This window comes from Tasmannia lanceolata, unplaced genomic scaffold, assembly GCF_043159265.1.
Source record: "Tasmannia lanceolata isolate RefF3 unplaced genomic scaffold, GAP_Taslan_0.1 ptg000011l, whole genome shotgun sequence".
Taxonomy (NCBI): Eukaryota; Viridiplantae; Streptophyta; class Magnoliopsida; order Canellales; family Winteraceae; genus Tasmannia; species Tasmannia lanceolata.
This window is the reverse complement of record NW_027518688.1, coordinates 17,710,178-17,727,825: the sequence shown is the minus strand read 5'-3', so window position 1 is coordinate 17,727,825 and position 17,648 is coordinate 17,710,178. Positions and strand designations below refer to the sequence as shown.

Sequence of the window (17,648 nt, the reverse complement as noted above, 5' to 3'; positions counted from 1 at the left end):
TCGAAATTTTGGTTTCGGACTTGTCGAAATTCGAAATATTTTGGCCGAAATTTAAAACCATGGATGCTACTAAAGGACTCAACGCTCAATTAGCAAAAAGCTCTTAGAAGCAAAGTAAAAAAAGAAAGACAAGGCGAGTTAGTGCAATTATCAAAACATGGTAGTGCCAATATCAGTAGCCAAAAAAAATTTATATAAGAAGATGCTAGTAAACGAATTCAACGCTCATTTCCTGTTTTAATTTGGTTGTCTTAAGAAAGAGGCCAAGAAATGCATTTCTTCTCTTTCTTAAGAGCTTTGTCCTCAATGCTCTCCTTGCTCCTTGTTCTAGTTCAAATCCTCAAAGCCCAAACTCTAAATCCCAACCAAGCACTCCTAGCATTTGGAGACTCAATTCTTGATACTGGCAATAACAATATGCTTCCTACAGTCCTTAAAGCCAATTTCCCTCCTTATGGTAGGGATTTCATAGGGCAAAAAGCAACAGGAAGGTTTGGCAATGGAAAGATTATCTCAGACCTAATTGGTAGTGCAAAAAACTCCCCAACCCACATCAAGAAATTGATTAAAACTATACCCAGAATGATATTTTCACCCCCTTTGTTTTGTGTCTCACTTTCTCATATATGGGTTTTCATTTCTATGTAAATTTCAGCTTCAGGGTTAGGAATAAAGGAGCTTTTGCCAGCTTACCTTGATCCAGAACTGAATAGCCAAGACCTCCTTACTGGTGTAAGCTTTGCTTCAGGGGGGACAGGATATGATAATTTAACAGCTCAAATGGACGTAATTATCTTCCTCTTCTCTTCTCTTTTATGTTTTAGGCTACTGATTTTGGCACTACCATGCATGTTTTGATAATGGAACGAACCCATCTTGTATTTTATTATTTAAACAGCTGCCATTCGTTATTGCAATTCCCAAAAGTTCCAAGGAAAAGACAAGCTGAGTTCGTCTATTTATTAAAACATGGTAGTGCCAATAATGTATGTTTGGTTGCACAAAGAAGCTTAGGAATTTTGCTTCGCATTTGGGTGCTAATCTTTGCATGTTTGCTAATGTGTCACCCTCTCTCTTCGCCACGAAATTCAAGCCAAAATCCACAGGAAAGGTGGAATTTTGCTTGAATTTCTTGGAAATGGTGCTCTTTCTCTCTCTTCTCTGTATTGGTTATGACACCCACTACCACTACTCTCATAGGTAAGTTCCAGGTAAATCTAATTCTTGTCTCTCCTCCCTTTTGACTACTTACACCACTACTCTCCGTGGTAAACAAATACCCCCAACCAGACATAAAAGAGATTGATGTCTTTCATTTGTTATTTCACAGCACCTACTATCAATGTGGGATCAGTTAGAGCTTTTCAAAGAGTATATTGAGAAATTGAAGGAAGTTGCAGGAGATGAGAAAGCAAGGAGCATAGTTTCGGATAGTCTCTACATAGTATCTGCAGGGAACAATGACCTGTTGAGAACTTACTTTGATAGCACTCCCATCAGAAGAATAGAATATGATATCCCTTCGTACATCCATCTCCTCGTCCAATCAGCTTCAAGTTTTATTCAGGTAAATTCAATAAATTATTGAATATTTACCCCCAAATTAGCTCAAATTATAGGTCTAAAAAAGGAAGTGATATATCAACCCCTTTTTTTACTTGGGACAGCCCTAGTGTAATTGTGACTACTGTTTTACTCTAGAGGGGACTGTCCCAAGAAAAAAAAAAGGGGGGGCGAATATATCATTTTCCTTCTAAAAAATGCCTATATTATTATAAAAAGGCTATTGATATTGGCACTGAAAGCCGCCCGAGTGAAGTTTCCACATAGTGGGCCATCGCGGAAGAGGCGACCTGTGGAAAGGGCTACCTAGAAAAAGGGCCAGAGCGAAAGCCGTCATAGAATGGGCCACCGAGGACGGCGGATGCGGAAGCATGGTGGTATGTTATGATCCTGAGTGGGGCCCGCCTAGGTATGGGACTTGGTGGGACCCAGCTTGGTATGGAACAGATTTAAAGGACCTTGCCTAACACGTTTCATCAGCTTTGGAGCTTTTAGCGTATTCGTAAGGTACCTAACATTTGGTATCATAGCTGAAGGTCCTGAGTTCAAATCTCCTTGATAGCAAAATTTCACATGCAATGGCCAACCCCAAAAGAGGGGCCACATGTGCCACGTGTACGGCAACTAAAAAAGGAGGGGCCACACGTAGGGGGGTGTTAAAGTACTCCTTAAAGATTGAATAATGCTTTCTCCAACTGCTTAAGCTTTTGGAGCAACTTGTAATTGGTTTCTTCAAGCTTTTTAGTAGCTGAAATAACCTTTGACAGCTGTCTAAGAAAGAAAAAACAAGGTGGCCTTATGCAAGTATTAAAAAAAAGGTACTGCCAACAGAGTCCATGGAAAATTTCTTTGCAAAAGCATTTATTTTCTGCATCTGCTCTGAGGTAGTTGTAGGAAGGAGAAACCTGTAAAGCCATCAAAGCCCATGGAAAGCATGAGCCCTATTCTTCTCTTAACTAGTAATCTCATGGAAAACCTGAGCCCTATTCTTTTTGTTTTGGAAATTAAGAAACATAGGTAAAGGGACATTTATTATAAAAGTACGACGGATTTGCTAGGCAATTTCACCGAAAGACATTTCGCGGCTAACTTTTGCACTAGTGAACAACCACCTCACATAAATTAAAAGAATAAGACAAAATCTGCTAAAAAGTGAGCCTGCGTGGCTGTTCTCTCATGCAAAAATCAGCCACGAAATGGCATTCCGCAAAATTTCAAGGAAAGCCATTCCGGTTTCTGGTTCACTTTTGCATAGAGAAGGGCCACCAAAGATGAATTAAATGTATACAACAAAATCTGCCGTGAGGTGAATGTTCTCTCCTACAAATGTAAGTGTCAAAATGTCTTTCCGCGAAATTGCCTAGCAAATCCCAAATACTAATTATTAAATTTCTCAACCAATCTATTAAAGTATCTATAGTACTAGATATAATTAATGAGAAAAACTAGGAGGCCACTACACTATTTAAAGCATTGTCTATAGTTCTATACGATCTCTAATTAGGGACTTGCTATGTACTTTTGAAGAAAGCCATTTCATGGCTCACTTTTCTAGGATTGCCATTCTCACTCCTAAAAATCTATATAAAAAAACAGTGGGACTTGCTAGGGACCATCGCGGAAGGCGTTTCGCAAAACGGCTGTTGCATGAGGTTATTTAAACTTATGAATTTAAGTTTTCAATAGATATTAAATACCCTATATAGCAAACAATAAAATTATATATATATATATATAGAGAGAGAGAGAGAGAACATTTCCTACACACTTGTGTAGGTAAGTTACCTACACACTAGCTTAAAATACAGTGGGGGCCCACATTGTTTGGGTGATCCAAACAATTCATTTGAATAGTCCTCACATAGATAGGGTGTCCACAAAAAATCAGATCCATAGGATCATCCCAACCCTACGATTTGTAGAGGTAAAATAGACGTGTATAAACCTTCACAAATTAGTCCATGTTTTGCCTCCATTGTTTCAAGGTAGTGTGTAGGTAACTTACCTACACAAGTGTGTAGGAAATGTTCTCTCTCTCTCTCTCTCTCTCTCTCTCTCTCTCTCTCTCTCTCTCTCTCTATATATATATATATATATATATATATATATATATATATATATATATTATGGGAAAACTTGTGTGGCCCTAAGGTTATTACCTTTCCCAAAAAGCTCTCATGGGGCGATTAAAGAAGAAAAGACAGTTGGGTTTGTGCAAATATCAAAATATGGTTTTGCTGATATCATTTCCCACGTAAATTTTCTTATTTGTTGTACATATAATGGGAACACATGCACACGCGGGCACACACACTACCGTGAAGGGCACCCTTGCAAAAAAAAAACCTTTCTACAAGGGTGCCCCTATTGAACAATCTCAGTACAATGCATTAACTATTTCTTAAATTTTATTTTTTTTCTGTGCCATTATAAATTTATTGAGATCGAGAGAGAGAGAGAGAGAGAGAGAGAGAGAGAGAGAGAGAGAGAGAGAGATTCCGACCATGAGTAACCTTGATTTTCTTTGTAATTTCCATGTATCAGGAGCTGCATCAATTGGGTGCTCAAAGGATCGCTGTTTTAGGTGTGTTTCCGTTAGCATGTTTACCTGCACAAAGAACACTGAGAGGAGGACTTAAGAGGGACTGTGATAAAGAGCTGTTTGCAGCTTCTGTGAACTTTAACATTCAACTCTCTTCCAAATTGAAGTCTGTTTCTGCACAGCTCCAAGACTCTAAGATCGTCTACATTGATGTCCACAGCAACGTTCTTGATATCATCACTCATCCACAAAATTATGGTAATCCTAACCCAAATATAGTCGACAGTACATGTTTATTAGAATATATGATAAAACGTAGTGTTTTTTCCCTTGCCTTCGATAAGTTGCTCTTTTAATTTGGAAATTGTGGTTTAAGTGTAAAACTAGGATTGGGGAATTCATTATGCCTTGATCACAAATACAATATATCTAATTAAAATACTACATTTGATCTATTTAGAACTAATATAATTTAACCGTGAATTAAATTTAGAATACAAAGAATGATTAAGAACTCATCTCTCAATATGCTACGTGTTAGAAAAATTGATGTGCAAATCTGTAATTTAGGATTTGAGAATACCTTATAACAAATTAATCTCACAACTTGAAGACAGAGATCAATAATACTATTTTTTGCAATAATAATCTGTAAAGGAAAAAGAAATCGTTAGATCACTTATCGAGTTGAAGCACGAAGAATCTTCGCTGTCCTTAAGGCAAATCTCGCCCCCACTATGACGAATCAACGGTGCAGATGGGCGTCTCGGCGTATGCCTCCAGGATACAACAACTCTCGCTCCAGGGGTGTGCACTCACGCAGCCCGGATGCCTAAGAACTCGCTTATATTTGCCAAAAGCCTTGAGCAGAAAACCAGAGAGAAAACCAGAGAAGAAAAAGAGCAGAAGAAGAATCCGTCAAGGATGTCCTTCTGTTTTCTCTAAAACCGATTTATATAGAAAGGTAATCGACACGTTAGGGTGAAACGTCGCACTCTTTTAGTGCGTGAGAGATGTTTTCCAAACGGTCACTAAACCACGATTAAGGAATCTCAAACCGTAAAAAAAGAGTTAAAACAAAAATAAATAAATTCTTGACCGTTAAAAGGAAAAATTAAATAAATAAAAAGAAAAGCCTTAAGTCCACGCGCGCGGCCGAGCCGCGCCGGGCGGCGCGCGTGTGTGGTAAGATCAAAAGCCCACAGGGCCCAAGTGGGCGATCCGTGCACGTAAGATCCCCATGACCTCTTGCTTATTCACAAGGTTAAGAGAGTGAAAGTATATGTATGGCCACTCTCATCCTCTCACACTTCCCATCTAGGACTAAAGTTTTCTCATGACTTTAGTCTTTTTGGAGGGAAGCCCAAAAGCATACATATAATGACTAAATACATCCCATTGTAAGTTTGAATTACAAAAAGACTTTTTTCACATAAAAAGTCAACAATCCCTCACTAATTCAAAATTACAAGAAATAAATAAATCATAAATGTAAATAGATTTGATCAAGGCAAGATGTGTTATGCATCAGTAGAGGTGTCTTTTGGACTTGAACATTTACTTAGTGTAGGTATATCGAGTTTTATCAAGTACTCGGTGAACATACGTCTTGAACCAAGCACTTTTAGTAATAAACTGAGTCAACATACCACACACACAACACAGAAGGCATAAGCAAGTTCATACGGTGTTGCACTTTTCGGCCATGTGCTATGTCATGTTTTCATGAGCGCTCTAGAGAAGTTAACCCATTCTCATAGGAAGCGGCCACACTTCCACACTCATATAGGTGTATCTATCAGGAGTGCCATGTAACTACGCACCCCACTGACAATCAGCTAGTCAGCTAGTCAGCTATAGATAACATTAAGAGTCCTACAACTCATCCTCTTTTTGTTACAGGTTGCACCCACATCATAGGGATAGGCTTAGTAAACTTAATTCACATACAACTTGGTGCAAAACAGATCACTCAAATAACTTGTTTTTCCCATTGTACCTACTTCTTGGGATCTCCAATCAGATAGGTTGGGTTCCTGTTATAGGTGATCTAAACAGTGGGCTTCAGCCCCATCCCCCTCGATGTGCTCATGACTAAATTTTTATTTAGTCCTTTTGTAAGACAATCTGATATATTATCACTTGATTTTACATAATCAATGGTTATCACTCCATTCTTTAACAACTGTCTTATGGAGTTATGCCTCCGACGAATGTGTCGGGATTTACCATTATATACATTATTACCTGCTCTTCCAATAGCAGCTTGACAATCACAGTGGATTGTAATACCCGGTACTGGCTTATTCCAAAATGGAATATCAGTCAGAAGGTTTCTAAGCCATTCAGCCTCCTCACTTGCTTTCTCTAAAGCAATAAACTCAGACTCCATAGTCGATCTGGCTATACACGTTTGCTTGTTTGATTTCCAAGAAACTGCTGCACTTCCTAGAGTGAAAACATATACACTCCTTGATTTGGTCTCAAATCCAGATATCCAATTTGCACCGCTATACCCTTCTAGTACAACAGGATATTTAGTGAAATGCAAACCATAATCTATGGTTCCTTTAAGATATTTCAATACCCTAATTAGAGCTTCCCAGTGATCACTACCAGGATTACTGGTATAGCTGCTGAGTCTTCCTACTGCATAGGCTATGTCTGGCCTAGTGCAATTCATCAAATACATTAGACTCCCTATAACTCTAGAGTATTCAAGTGGATTTACTCCACTTCCTTTATTCTTACATAATCTTATACTAGAATCATATGGGGTAGCCACAGGTTTACAATTAAATTGATTAAACTTTCTAAGAATTTTTTCTACATAATGAGACTGAGATAGAATTATTTCTTCTGGGTTTCTTTTAATTTTGATACCCAGGATTACATCTGTCTTTCCCAGATCTTTCATATCAAAATTATTTGATAAAAAAATTTTAGTGCCTTTAATTACACTAATGTCTGTTCCGATGATTAACATATCATCTACATACATACAAACAATAATACCACTATCCCCACTAAATTTGCTGTATACACACTTATCTGATTCATTTATTATGAATCCATTTGATAGCATCACACTATCAAACTTCTCATGCCAATGTTTTGGGGCTTGTTTCAAACCATATAGAGATTTTATAAGTTTACACACTTTTTGCTCTTGGCCTTGGATTACAAAGCCTTCAAGTTGATCCATATAGATCTCCTCATCTAATTCACCATTCAAAAATGCAGTTTTGACATCCATTTGATGGATTTCCAGGTTATAGATTGCAGCTATGGCAATTAAAATTCTTATTGTAGTTATTCTGGTTACAGGTGAATAGGTGTCAAAGAAGTCCATTCATTCTTTTTGCTTGAGCCCTTTAGCTACTAATCTAGCTTTATATTTATCTATATTCCATCAGTTTTTAATTTCTTCCTAAAGATCCACTTGTAACCAATAGGTTTGCAACCAGGAGGCAGATCTGTCAAGATCCATGTCCCATTACTCAAAATGGAGTTTATTTCACTCTTGACAGCTTCTTTCCAGAATGAAGAATCTGGAAGGTACATTGCCTCTTTATATGTCTTTGGATCTCCTTCTAGAAGATAGGCAATGAACTCTGGACCAAAGTTTTTCTTTACTCTTGCCCTTTTACTTCTTCTAGGCTCTATTGATTCTTCAGACACTAGATGGTCTTTATCTATAGATTCAAAGGGTCTTTTAATTGTGTTCTCACTTAGAATAGTCTTATAAGGGAATAAGGTTTCAAAGAATTCAGCATCTCTGGATTCTATTATGGTGTTAGGTTGCGTATCAACATGATCTAACCTATAAATCAAGAACCTATATGCACTACTGTTTTGTGCATATCCAATGAATACACAATCAACAGTCTTAGGACCTAACTTAGTACTCTTAGGATCTGGAATCCTAACTTTAGCTAAGCACCCCCACACTTTAAGATATTTAAAATGTGATTTTCTATTCTTCCATAACTCGTAAGGAGTTTTGTCAGAATTTTTAAAAGATATCTTGTTCAGAATATAACAAGCAGAGAGAAGAGCCTCTCCCCATAAATTTTGAGGTAATCCTGAACTTCCTAACATAGAATTTACCATGTTCATTAGAGTTCTGTTTTTACGTTCAGCAACTCCATTCTGCTGTGGAGAGTATGGTGTAGTAACTTGATGTATTATGCCTTGGTTTTCACAAAATTCACTAAAAGCATTAGAAGTGTATTCACCACATCTATCAGATCTTAAAATTTTGATCTTCTTTTCTAACTGATTTTCTACTTCAGTTTTATATGTAATGAATTTATCAAAAGATTCATCTTTATTTCTAATAAGATAAACAGTACAATATCTAGAGAAATCTTCTATAAATGTAATAAAATACCTTTTACCTCCTCTAGTTAAAACATTGTTTAAGTCACATACATCACTGTAAATTAAATTTAATAGTTCTGTTTTTCTTTCTTCTACTTTGTGAAAAGGCTTCTTAGAGTACTTTGATTGCACACATACTTCACATTTCTCTACTACTTGATCACTTTTAGGAATTAAACCTATGGTCATTATTTTCTTTAAAGATGCATAGTTAACATGACCCAGTCTACCATGCCATAAACAAGAAGAATCAGTAATATAAGCAGAAGAAGATGAACCTTTACTCATAATGTTCTCAGTTACATTCAGTTTGAATAAGCCCTCACTAGAGTAACCCTTTCCCACAAATTCACCACTTTTAGTAATTACAAATTTATCAGCCTCAAAAATCAGTTTAAAACCTTTCTTGATCAGAAGTGACCCAGACACCAGATTCTTTCTTATATCTGGTACATGAAGGACATCACAAAGCTTCAGAACTTTTCCAGATGTAAGCTTCAACAGCACTGTTCCTTTACCCGTCACAACAGATGATGACAAGTTTCCCATGAAAAGCTGCTCTCCATCCCCTACAAGCTCGTAGGAAGAAAATACACTTCTGTCACTACAGATGTGTCTGGTGGCACCAGTGTCCACCCACCAGTCCTTCACGTTACTAACCAGGTTCACTTCAAATACTACGGCCGACAGATATTGATCTTCAGCCACATTAGCCTGAGGCACATTGTTTCCTTGAGGGTTTTTCTTCTTATCATTTTTCCGACAGTTGTTAGCATAGTGACCTGCTTTCCCACACACAAAGCAGTTACCCTTCTTTTTCTTGAAATCCTTATTATTTTTCTTGAAATGACCTTTTCCTGATCCAGATGCAGGTTTAGAAGAAGTTTTCTTTTCAGATGAAGATTCAGTGAGATTTGCCTTAGAGTTAAACTCATAGGCCTTAGATTTCTGTTTTCTGAAACGATTTTCATCTTCAGTTCTAAGATAAACAAACAAGTCTTGAAGAGAAAAATCATTTCTGTCATGCAATAATGTGTCTTGGAATTTCTCCCATGAAGGTGGTAGTTTTTCAATAATTGCACCAATTTGGATCTATTCTTCTATTTTGATCCCTCTAGCAAGAATGTCAGAAACATTCAATTGGATCTCATTCACTTGATCCATAATGGATTTTCCATCTACCATCTGATATCGAAAATATTTTCCAATTAGATGTTTCTTAGAACCCACTGCTTCGACTAGGTATTTCTTCTCTAGAGTTTCCCACAGCACTTTTGCAGACTCAATTCTAAAAAATACATCAAACAATTGATTACTGAGACAACTCAGTATATGACCTTTACAGAGATAGTTATCTCTTTTTCTTTTCTCAGTGAGATGAGTTCTAGCAGGTTCTTCCTCATCAGGTAATGAGTCAGGATCATTCAAGATATAGTCTAGGTTTAGAAAAGTCAGAAAGAATCGCATTTTTTCCTGCCATCTACCGAAATCTGATTCGTCAAATTTCTCCGGTCTTTCGGTTTGAGAAGCCATGATGATTAATTTTCAATAATTGAAATTCCAAAAATTACAGATCACGGATTGAAGATTTGCCTTAAGATTGTTAGAAAAATTGATGTGCAAATCTGTAATTTAGGATTCGAGAATACCTTATAACAAATTAATCTCACAACTTGAAGACAGAGATCAATAATACTATTTTCTGCAATAATAATCTATAAAGGAAAAAGAAATCGTTAGATCACTAATCGAGTTGAGGCACGAAGAATCTTTGCTGTCCTTAAGGCAAATCTCGCCCCCACTATGACGAATCAACGGTGCAGATGGGCGTCTCGGCGTATGCCTCCAGGACTCCAGGATACAACAACTCTCACTCGAGGGGTGTGCACTCACGCAGCCCGAATGCCTAAGAACTCGCTTATATTTGCCAAAAGCCTTGAGCAGAAAACCAGAGAGAAAACCAGAGAAGATAAAGAGCAGAAGAAGAATCCGTCAAGGATGTCCTTCTGTTTTCTCTAAAACCGATTTATATAGAAAGGTAATCGACACGTTGGGGTGAAACATCGCACTCTTTTAGTGGGTGAGAGACGTTTTCCAAACGGTCATTAAACCACGATTAAGGAATCTCAAACAGTAAAAAAAGAGTTAAAACAAAAATAAATAAATTCTTGACCGTTAAAAGGAAAAATTAAATAAATAAAAAGAAAAGCCTTAGATCCACGCACGCGGCCGGCCGAGCCGCGCCGGGCGGCGCGCGTGTGTGATAAGATCAAAAGCCCACCGGACCCAAGTGGGCGATCCGTGCGCGTAGGATCCCCATGACCTCTTGCTTATTCACAAGGTTAAGAGAGTGAAAGTATATATATGGCTACTCTCATCCTCTCACACTTCCCATCTAGGACTAAAGTTTTCTCATGACTTTAGTCTTTTTGGAGGGAAGCCCAGAAGCATACATATAATGACTAAAAACACCACATTGTAAGTTTGAATTACAAAAAGACTTTTTTCACATAAAAAGTCAACACTACGGTGGTGATAAATCTGGGCTGGATATTTGACTACCTCTCTAGTCAACTGATCTCTGATGGGAAGATCTCCTTAGGGTCAATTCGAGGACAATAAAGACTAACCCCTTTATTTATAGAAAAAAATCTCCTAAAGTTCCACCCACAATATATAGAACGTCTAATTTGCTCAATCTATTTAACCGACTCAGAGATATACTAATCATTCATGTCTCAATAAGGACGAAATCCATTGATTATGTGCCCGTTTACAAAACCCTTTAATGATCACTTTGCTCAAAGGGGAACTCTAGTAATCTCACACTTGATCTCATTCAACAATCTAGACCATCAATCTTAAACCAATGATTGCCCACATAAGATCTTAAATTAGAACACGAGAATCATTTTGAACTGCAATTCAAAAACTCGATTCAACTAAAAAGTTTATTGAATCAATTCAATTTGATTATCAATTTGGTTGTTTGTATCTTTTACAGTTTTTTAAGGCTACTGGTATTCGCACTGCCATGTTTTGAGGACAAGACAAAGTCATCTTGTCTTTTCTTTTTTAATTGGGTGCTAAGAGAATTTTTTGAAACTGTAGTAGCCTTTCTTTTCTTTTTTCTTTTTTTTTTAAAAAAAGTGTTAGATTTTATTGCTAAAAAGAAGGCCCTGACCAAGGCGGTCAAGGGGCCAATCACAAATACAGATACAAAATATCCAAATGAACAAACTTGACTTTTCCTCATGGGGGAAGAGAATAAAAAAATTCTAGGTCGGATCTAGACAGTTCTGCCCGAGCATGACGATCCGCATCTTCATTCGCCGACCTCCCTGATCAATAAGCGTACGGCCTTCAACCCTATCTACCTATCTAAAATCTCATCAAAAATCTCTGAAATACACCTTGCGGGAGAAGATCGGCCTTCCAACCACCTTATGACATTCAAGGAATCTCCTTCCACTATAAGATTGCTCATATCTCTATCTGACACCCGTCTTAGGCCTTGAAGAATTGCCGTCACTTCCACTACTTTGGAATCTTTGATTCCAATCCACGGAATGCCCATTTAGTGGTGCTATTCTCATCTCCTAAGAGACCTCCGATACCTGATGGACCTGGAATGCCCATTTAGTGGTGCTATTCTCATCTCCTAAGAGACCTCCGATACCTGATGGACCTGGTTTTCCCAAACTAGAAGCACCCATGCAGTGTAGCCTTTAACAACTGATTAAATTATAAAAGACAAGGTGATCTCGTCTTGTTATCAAAACATAAGAATTTAGAATTCTTTAGAATTCTTTTTTCAAAATAAAAATTTTCCCCTGCTTTCAAAGAAAATTACAAACCTACTAGAACGTGGAATTTTACTTCCCATGGAAATTATTTTCATAAGTTTTTTCCCTATACACAAAGACAACTTAAAACCTTTTGGAAAAGTTAAAAACTTTTTTGCTCATTGACTAGTTGGGATAGGAATGCTTTGGTGAGGCACAACCAGATTGTGATACAGTAAGGTGTGCCTCCTATGGCACAGTGGATCCCACCTATAACTGGTATGAGCCATTTATCTAATGAGCCTTGCCTTGGATAGCCAATGACCAATGTCCAAAACACAACCCCAAATGAATTAAATCATAACATCCAATAATATGTATATAGTTTTTTACTGCTCCATGTTGTGAGAAACAAAAAAAAAACAATTTTTTATCTTAAAATTGAATGATTGAATTGATATTTTGGGCCATGCAGATCCAAATTAAGGCCGATAAAGAATGGTTCTTATATGATGGATGTGTATATTTTTCTAAGGAAAAATATGGGAGGGCAGGAGTACAAGTGGGGTCCACTTTCTCAATGATCCAGACCATTTATTTCATATCCCTTGTTATGGCTAGATCATGGGGCTAAATCCAGATCTATGAGACAATTCTAGCCCTCTAATTTGTGGCCACTAATTTTTAGCACAATAAATAATTTTGAGCTCAAAATCCAAAACGAACGGGCCTTATAGTCAGTAAGACAATTAAAAACAAGAGAGAAAAAACCAATAATATGTATTCATCAAGGAGAAATTATATGATGCCCGACCGTCAGAATAAAGGGCGGAGAGAGACAAACCCTCTCTCCCTTGATTTTTAATCCAAGGGAAAGCACAATTTTTTACTTTTCCCTGGTTCAAAAACCAAGGCAGCAGATTTTGTCTCCTTCCGCCCTTTACATTTTGACGGTCGGGCATCATATAATTTATCTTCATCAAGAAAGCCTCAAAATCGGGGGTTAGAAACTTAGAATCATCTAATATGGATAGATTTTCCTCCATGACACATCCATAGCGAGGCCTAGAAAATTAAAGGTTTGGATCATTGAGCAAGTGGCCCCCTCATACATATGCGCCCATCACATAAGAATTCATTAAAAAACCGATTCGGATCTATCGAACGTAGGAGCCAATTTGCCATAGTGGGCACGGGCGATCACATTGTATTAAAATGAGCTCGCACCCTACTGAAGCATCCCTCTTTTTTTAATGGTGAAGGATTTTATAAAGGGCGATGATATTTTCACGCCCACCCCCCCCCCCCCCCCCCCCCCCCCTTCTCTCTCTGCAGAGATGTAAATTCATGTGGTCTATCATCTAATCACATTTGGGAAATCTCCTTCCACAATCAAGCTATCTAAATCCTTATTATCGGTGAACCATACTAGATGGGAAATACTTTTCCAAACTAGTAATTTAAAAGAAAAAAAAACCTAGATTTTTATGATGGTTTCTGAGAAATAATTTTCAAACTAGAGATTTATAAGCAAAAAATCTTTAATTTTATGTTGGTTTTTCATTGATCCCTCCATTTTTTCAGGTTTCCAAGAAGTAAAAGTTGCGTGCTGTGGAACTGGACTGGTAGAAGTGGCAATCCTTTGCAACGAGCTAAGTCCAACGTGCTCAAACCCCTCCAACTATTTCTTCTGGGATGCAATCCATCCTACTGAAAGAGCATGTGAAATCATCGCACCCTGGATCCTTCAAAGTTGGATTCCTTTCCTAAATTGATACTACTGGAACCACTTGTTGTATTAATGGAAATAAGGGTATTTTAAGGTACATGTTTGATCAAGAACAGAAACTATAACCCAATTTGGTGTTCAATAAAAGTTGTTCAAATTGTCAAAAATAAATAAACTCAAATTTTTCAAATTAAATGCAAATTTGATGAATAATTTGTTGATTTCTCTTGATTTATCTTTCTGTTGCTTTTCAAAATGAAAATTGAACTCATGTCCTAAGTTAACAGACATGTATATTAGTATAACGAGCAATGATAGATACAAGGGAGCCCTTGCATAAAGAGCTGCAAAAGGGCTCTTCATTGGATCCACATCATTTTCAGTTACATTTAAGATCGGTTGAAAAAGTAAAATCAGTTACATTTGATGACGTGGATCCAATCAAAAGCCCTTTTTTGGGTCTTTATGCAAGGGCTCCCTTGTATCTATCATTCCTCTAGTATAACCATCGTTTTATGCTTTTTTGCCGTGACCTAATCGAAATATAAGTACGTGCAAGGTACTTAGACGTGTAGAAGACAAAGAAAAATGCATCTTCCAAAAAATTCCCCAACTCTTCCGAGCATTTCCCGACCCGTTTGGATGCCAGAATTATTTTGGTTCTTGGGACTTTTGTGGAACAAAAATCTTCCTGGGAGATTGGTGGGAAAAAAAACTCCCTGAAGTATCCCGGTAAAATAAAAATCCCATGTTTGGTTGACCGGACTATGGTGGGAAAAAAATCCCGGTAAAATAAAAATCCGCTTTGTTTGGTTGCTTGAATTGTTGGGAAGAAAAAAGTTCTTCTTTTGGTTATTTTGGTTCCTCGGATTTCGTGTGGGATTATTTTGGTTCCTGGGATTTTTTTTTCCAGCTTTGGGTTTCGTGCGGGGTTATTTTGGTTTGTGGGATTCTTTTTTGCCCACTATATAACTAGCAACCAAATGTGGGTTTCCTGCGGAAATTCCACAAAAGTCCCAAGAACCAAAAAAATTATGGCATTAGAGTATTTGTATCACTGACTTATTCCTGAATCAACTTTATAACCATGCAATCAAGCATTTATGAAGTTCAATTGTGAGTTGGAGGAGTTGCAAACACATGTTACTAAGCTTCAAGGCACTAGGATTGTGGATATTAATGTTTACACTCTTTGAAGGGTAATTACACCACCAATCGGTCAAATCTAACTCGGGTTATTTTTGGGAATTTGGGTTAATTTTTTCTGTAAAATTGTGCCAGGTTTGGGTTCATTCAAATTCATTTTTTAGCAAAAGTGCAACCCGACCCAACCCAACCCAACCCAAATTGCACCCTCAGTCAAAGGACGACAAGACAGACCATGAACTAGAAAAAATTCTAAAGCATTCAAATATCAAATATCTGCCCCCACATTCATTCGCGAAGGTACTCCTAATGGGTTGAAGACCATATCAACCGTGTTCCATCTTTGCAAATTAGGCATTTCTTGTTTCTTAGGCAAAATTTTTGAAAAGGATAAGAGAGTTACGAAAGTCCTTTATATAATGAGAAAAAGGGAAACCAAATATCAGGAAAGAAGTCAGATGATCATAGGTCCATGGCCTTCTTTCTATCTAAATATGACCACACCCAGTAACTCCACTTGCCCTTCAATGCATCCTTATAGGGCATTGTGGGTCATACCTAGGGGTGAAACTCGGGCCAGGTTGTGTCGCGTTGAGGCCTTAGCCCAACCCAAGTTAGCATTACTTTAACCCTAATCTGAACCAACCCGAGCCTCAAACCAAGGATCAACACGAACCCAACCCAACTAAACCCGAGCCTCAACCCAAGGATCAACACGAACCCAACCCGACTAAACCGATTTTTCAAATCAAGCCGAGTTGGAGCTTGATTTGGATTCACACTACAATTGCTATTTATCACAATTTTAAGGGTGTCAACTCCCTTTCTTTCATCAGAACACATAGTCCTCAAGCCTTTTAGGCTCCGTTTGGTTGCCATAGAAATCATCTTTTCCTGGAAATGACGTCGCGGACAGGGGGGGGGAAATGCCAAAAGCTGGTAAAAGTCTGGGAATAATGTGTTTGGTTGCCATTTTGTTTGTAGAAAGAATAAATTAGTTGCGGGTGTCATTATCAGAAGGCAAACTTTCAAATGCGCACATTACCGTCATTAGTTTAATATACTAAATTTTGAATTTTTTTTTCAATCTCTATATGGGACATCATCATACAATCCAAACCGTTGAATATGTAGAGCATCATTTGACAAACAAGCATCTCGCGCTATAGATAAAGAAGCACGAAAATCAACGGCTGTTGTTTTCTTGGTCTTTACCATTAGAAATCCCAATTTCCGCTCAATTTGGGTGAAAATGGGAGCAGAAATTAAAGGTGTCTTTCAGATGACATAGAATCCCGCTCTTCCCACAAGTAAAATGAGGTGGATCAGAAAGTCATAAATAGTAACCAAACAACTGAAAAAGGAAAATGAGTACTACTTTCTTTCCCAGTTTTTTACCCCTTGAGATTGCAACCAGACGACCGGTTCAGGTCGTCTTCACGTAGTTGCCTTGCAGACTAGTGGTGAACTGGAAATATAATTAACATGTGTAATAGCAGCGAAGTAGTCTCCTTATAGAGTAGTGATAAGTAGTGTTTGGTTGTCAACTGAAGTAATTCCCTAGTGCGGAAGAGGGAAGAGAGAAGAGTGTTAAATCCCAAGGCTCTACTAGCAAAAAACCAATTTTTTCAAGTATTTTGGTTGGGTGACAAAAGTCATGCCACAAGCAGTCATGCACAAACAAGAGAGACAAAGCAAGTAGTCTCCTAGTAATTTAAATCTAAACATGCAACCAAATACTACTAGTAGATGACATGGTTCCCCAAAACCAATCAAAATAACTAGTAAACCCTACAAATTGTGCAGGTTTGGTTGCACATTATTGCCTTGTAGAGTAGTGGTGAATTAGAACAGTAGTTAACTCTTGTAATAGAAATGAAGTAGTCTCCTCGTAAAGTAGTGGTAAGTAGTGTTTGGTTGTCAACTGAAGTAGTTGTTGGTGCAGTGTCATTACAAGAAGGGGGGAATAGAGGTGTCATTACTACTATTGAGAGAGGAAATACAGAGAGAAGATAGCTAAATCCTAAGACACCACTCGCAAAAAAACTTCTTTTTTCAAGTTGTTTGGTGGGGGACAAAAGTCATGCCACATGGGCAGAAAAGGGAGAGGAAAAGGCTAGTATCCTAGTAGTTTGAATCAAAGCATGCAACCAAACACCACTAATAGATGAGGTGGCACCCCAAAACCAACCAAAACACTTAGTACAGCCTAGAAATTGTGCAACCAAATGAACCCTTGAATGCACCAAAAAGTGGGGAAATCAAAGTAAAAGGACACATTTTCCATTCCCTAGCATTGTTTGGTTGCCATTAACTATTCACATGGCAGTCCTTGTAACTTTTCCAAAGGCAAGTCATTTTCCACTGCTTGATTTTCCACTCAAATCAGGAGAAAAAAAAGGAAGTAAAGAAATGGTAATCTATATAGCTTATACATGCATATTATGTGCATCCAACGGACCCATAGGTTTTTGGATCATGTTTGGTAACAAGTGTAAGG

General features: G+C 37.7%; 1 protein-coding gene across 1 annotated transcript; it reads left to right on the top strand.

Annotated features, from left to right (window-relative positions):
- Positions 1-228: 228 nt before the first annotated feature.
- LOC143886523 (GDSL esterase/lipase At5g42170-like) lies at positions 229-14,197 on the top strand. Its single transcript, XM_077390530.1, has 5 exons — positions 229-526; positions 656-786; positions 1,331-1,567; positions 4,108-4,363; positions 13,858-14,197. Exons 1-5 carry the CDS (start codon positions 271-273, stop codon positions 14,046-14,048), a joined length of 1,071 nt encoding a protein of 356 aa, XP_077246645.1. The 5' UTR covers positions 229-270; the 3' UTR covers positions 14,049-14,197.
- Positions 14,198-17,648: the final 3,451 nt, after the last annotated feature.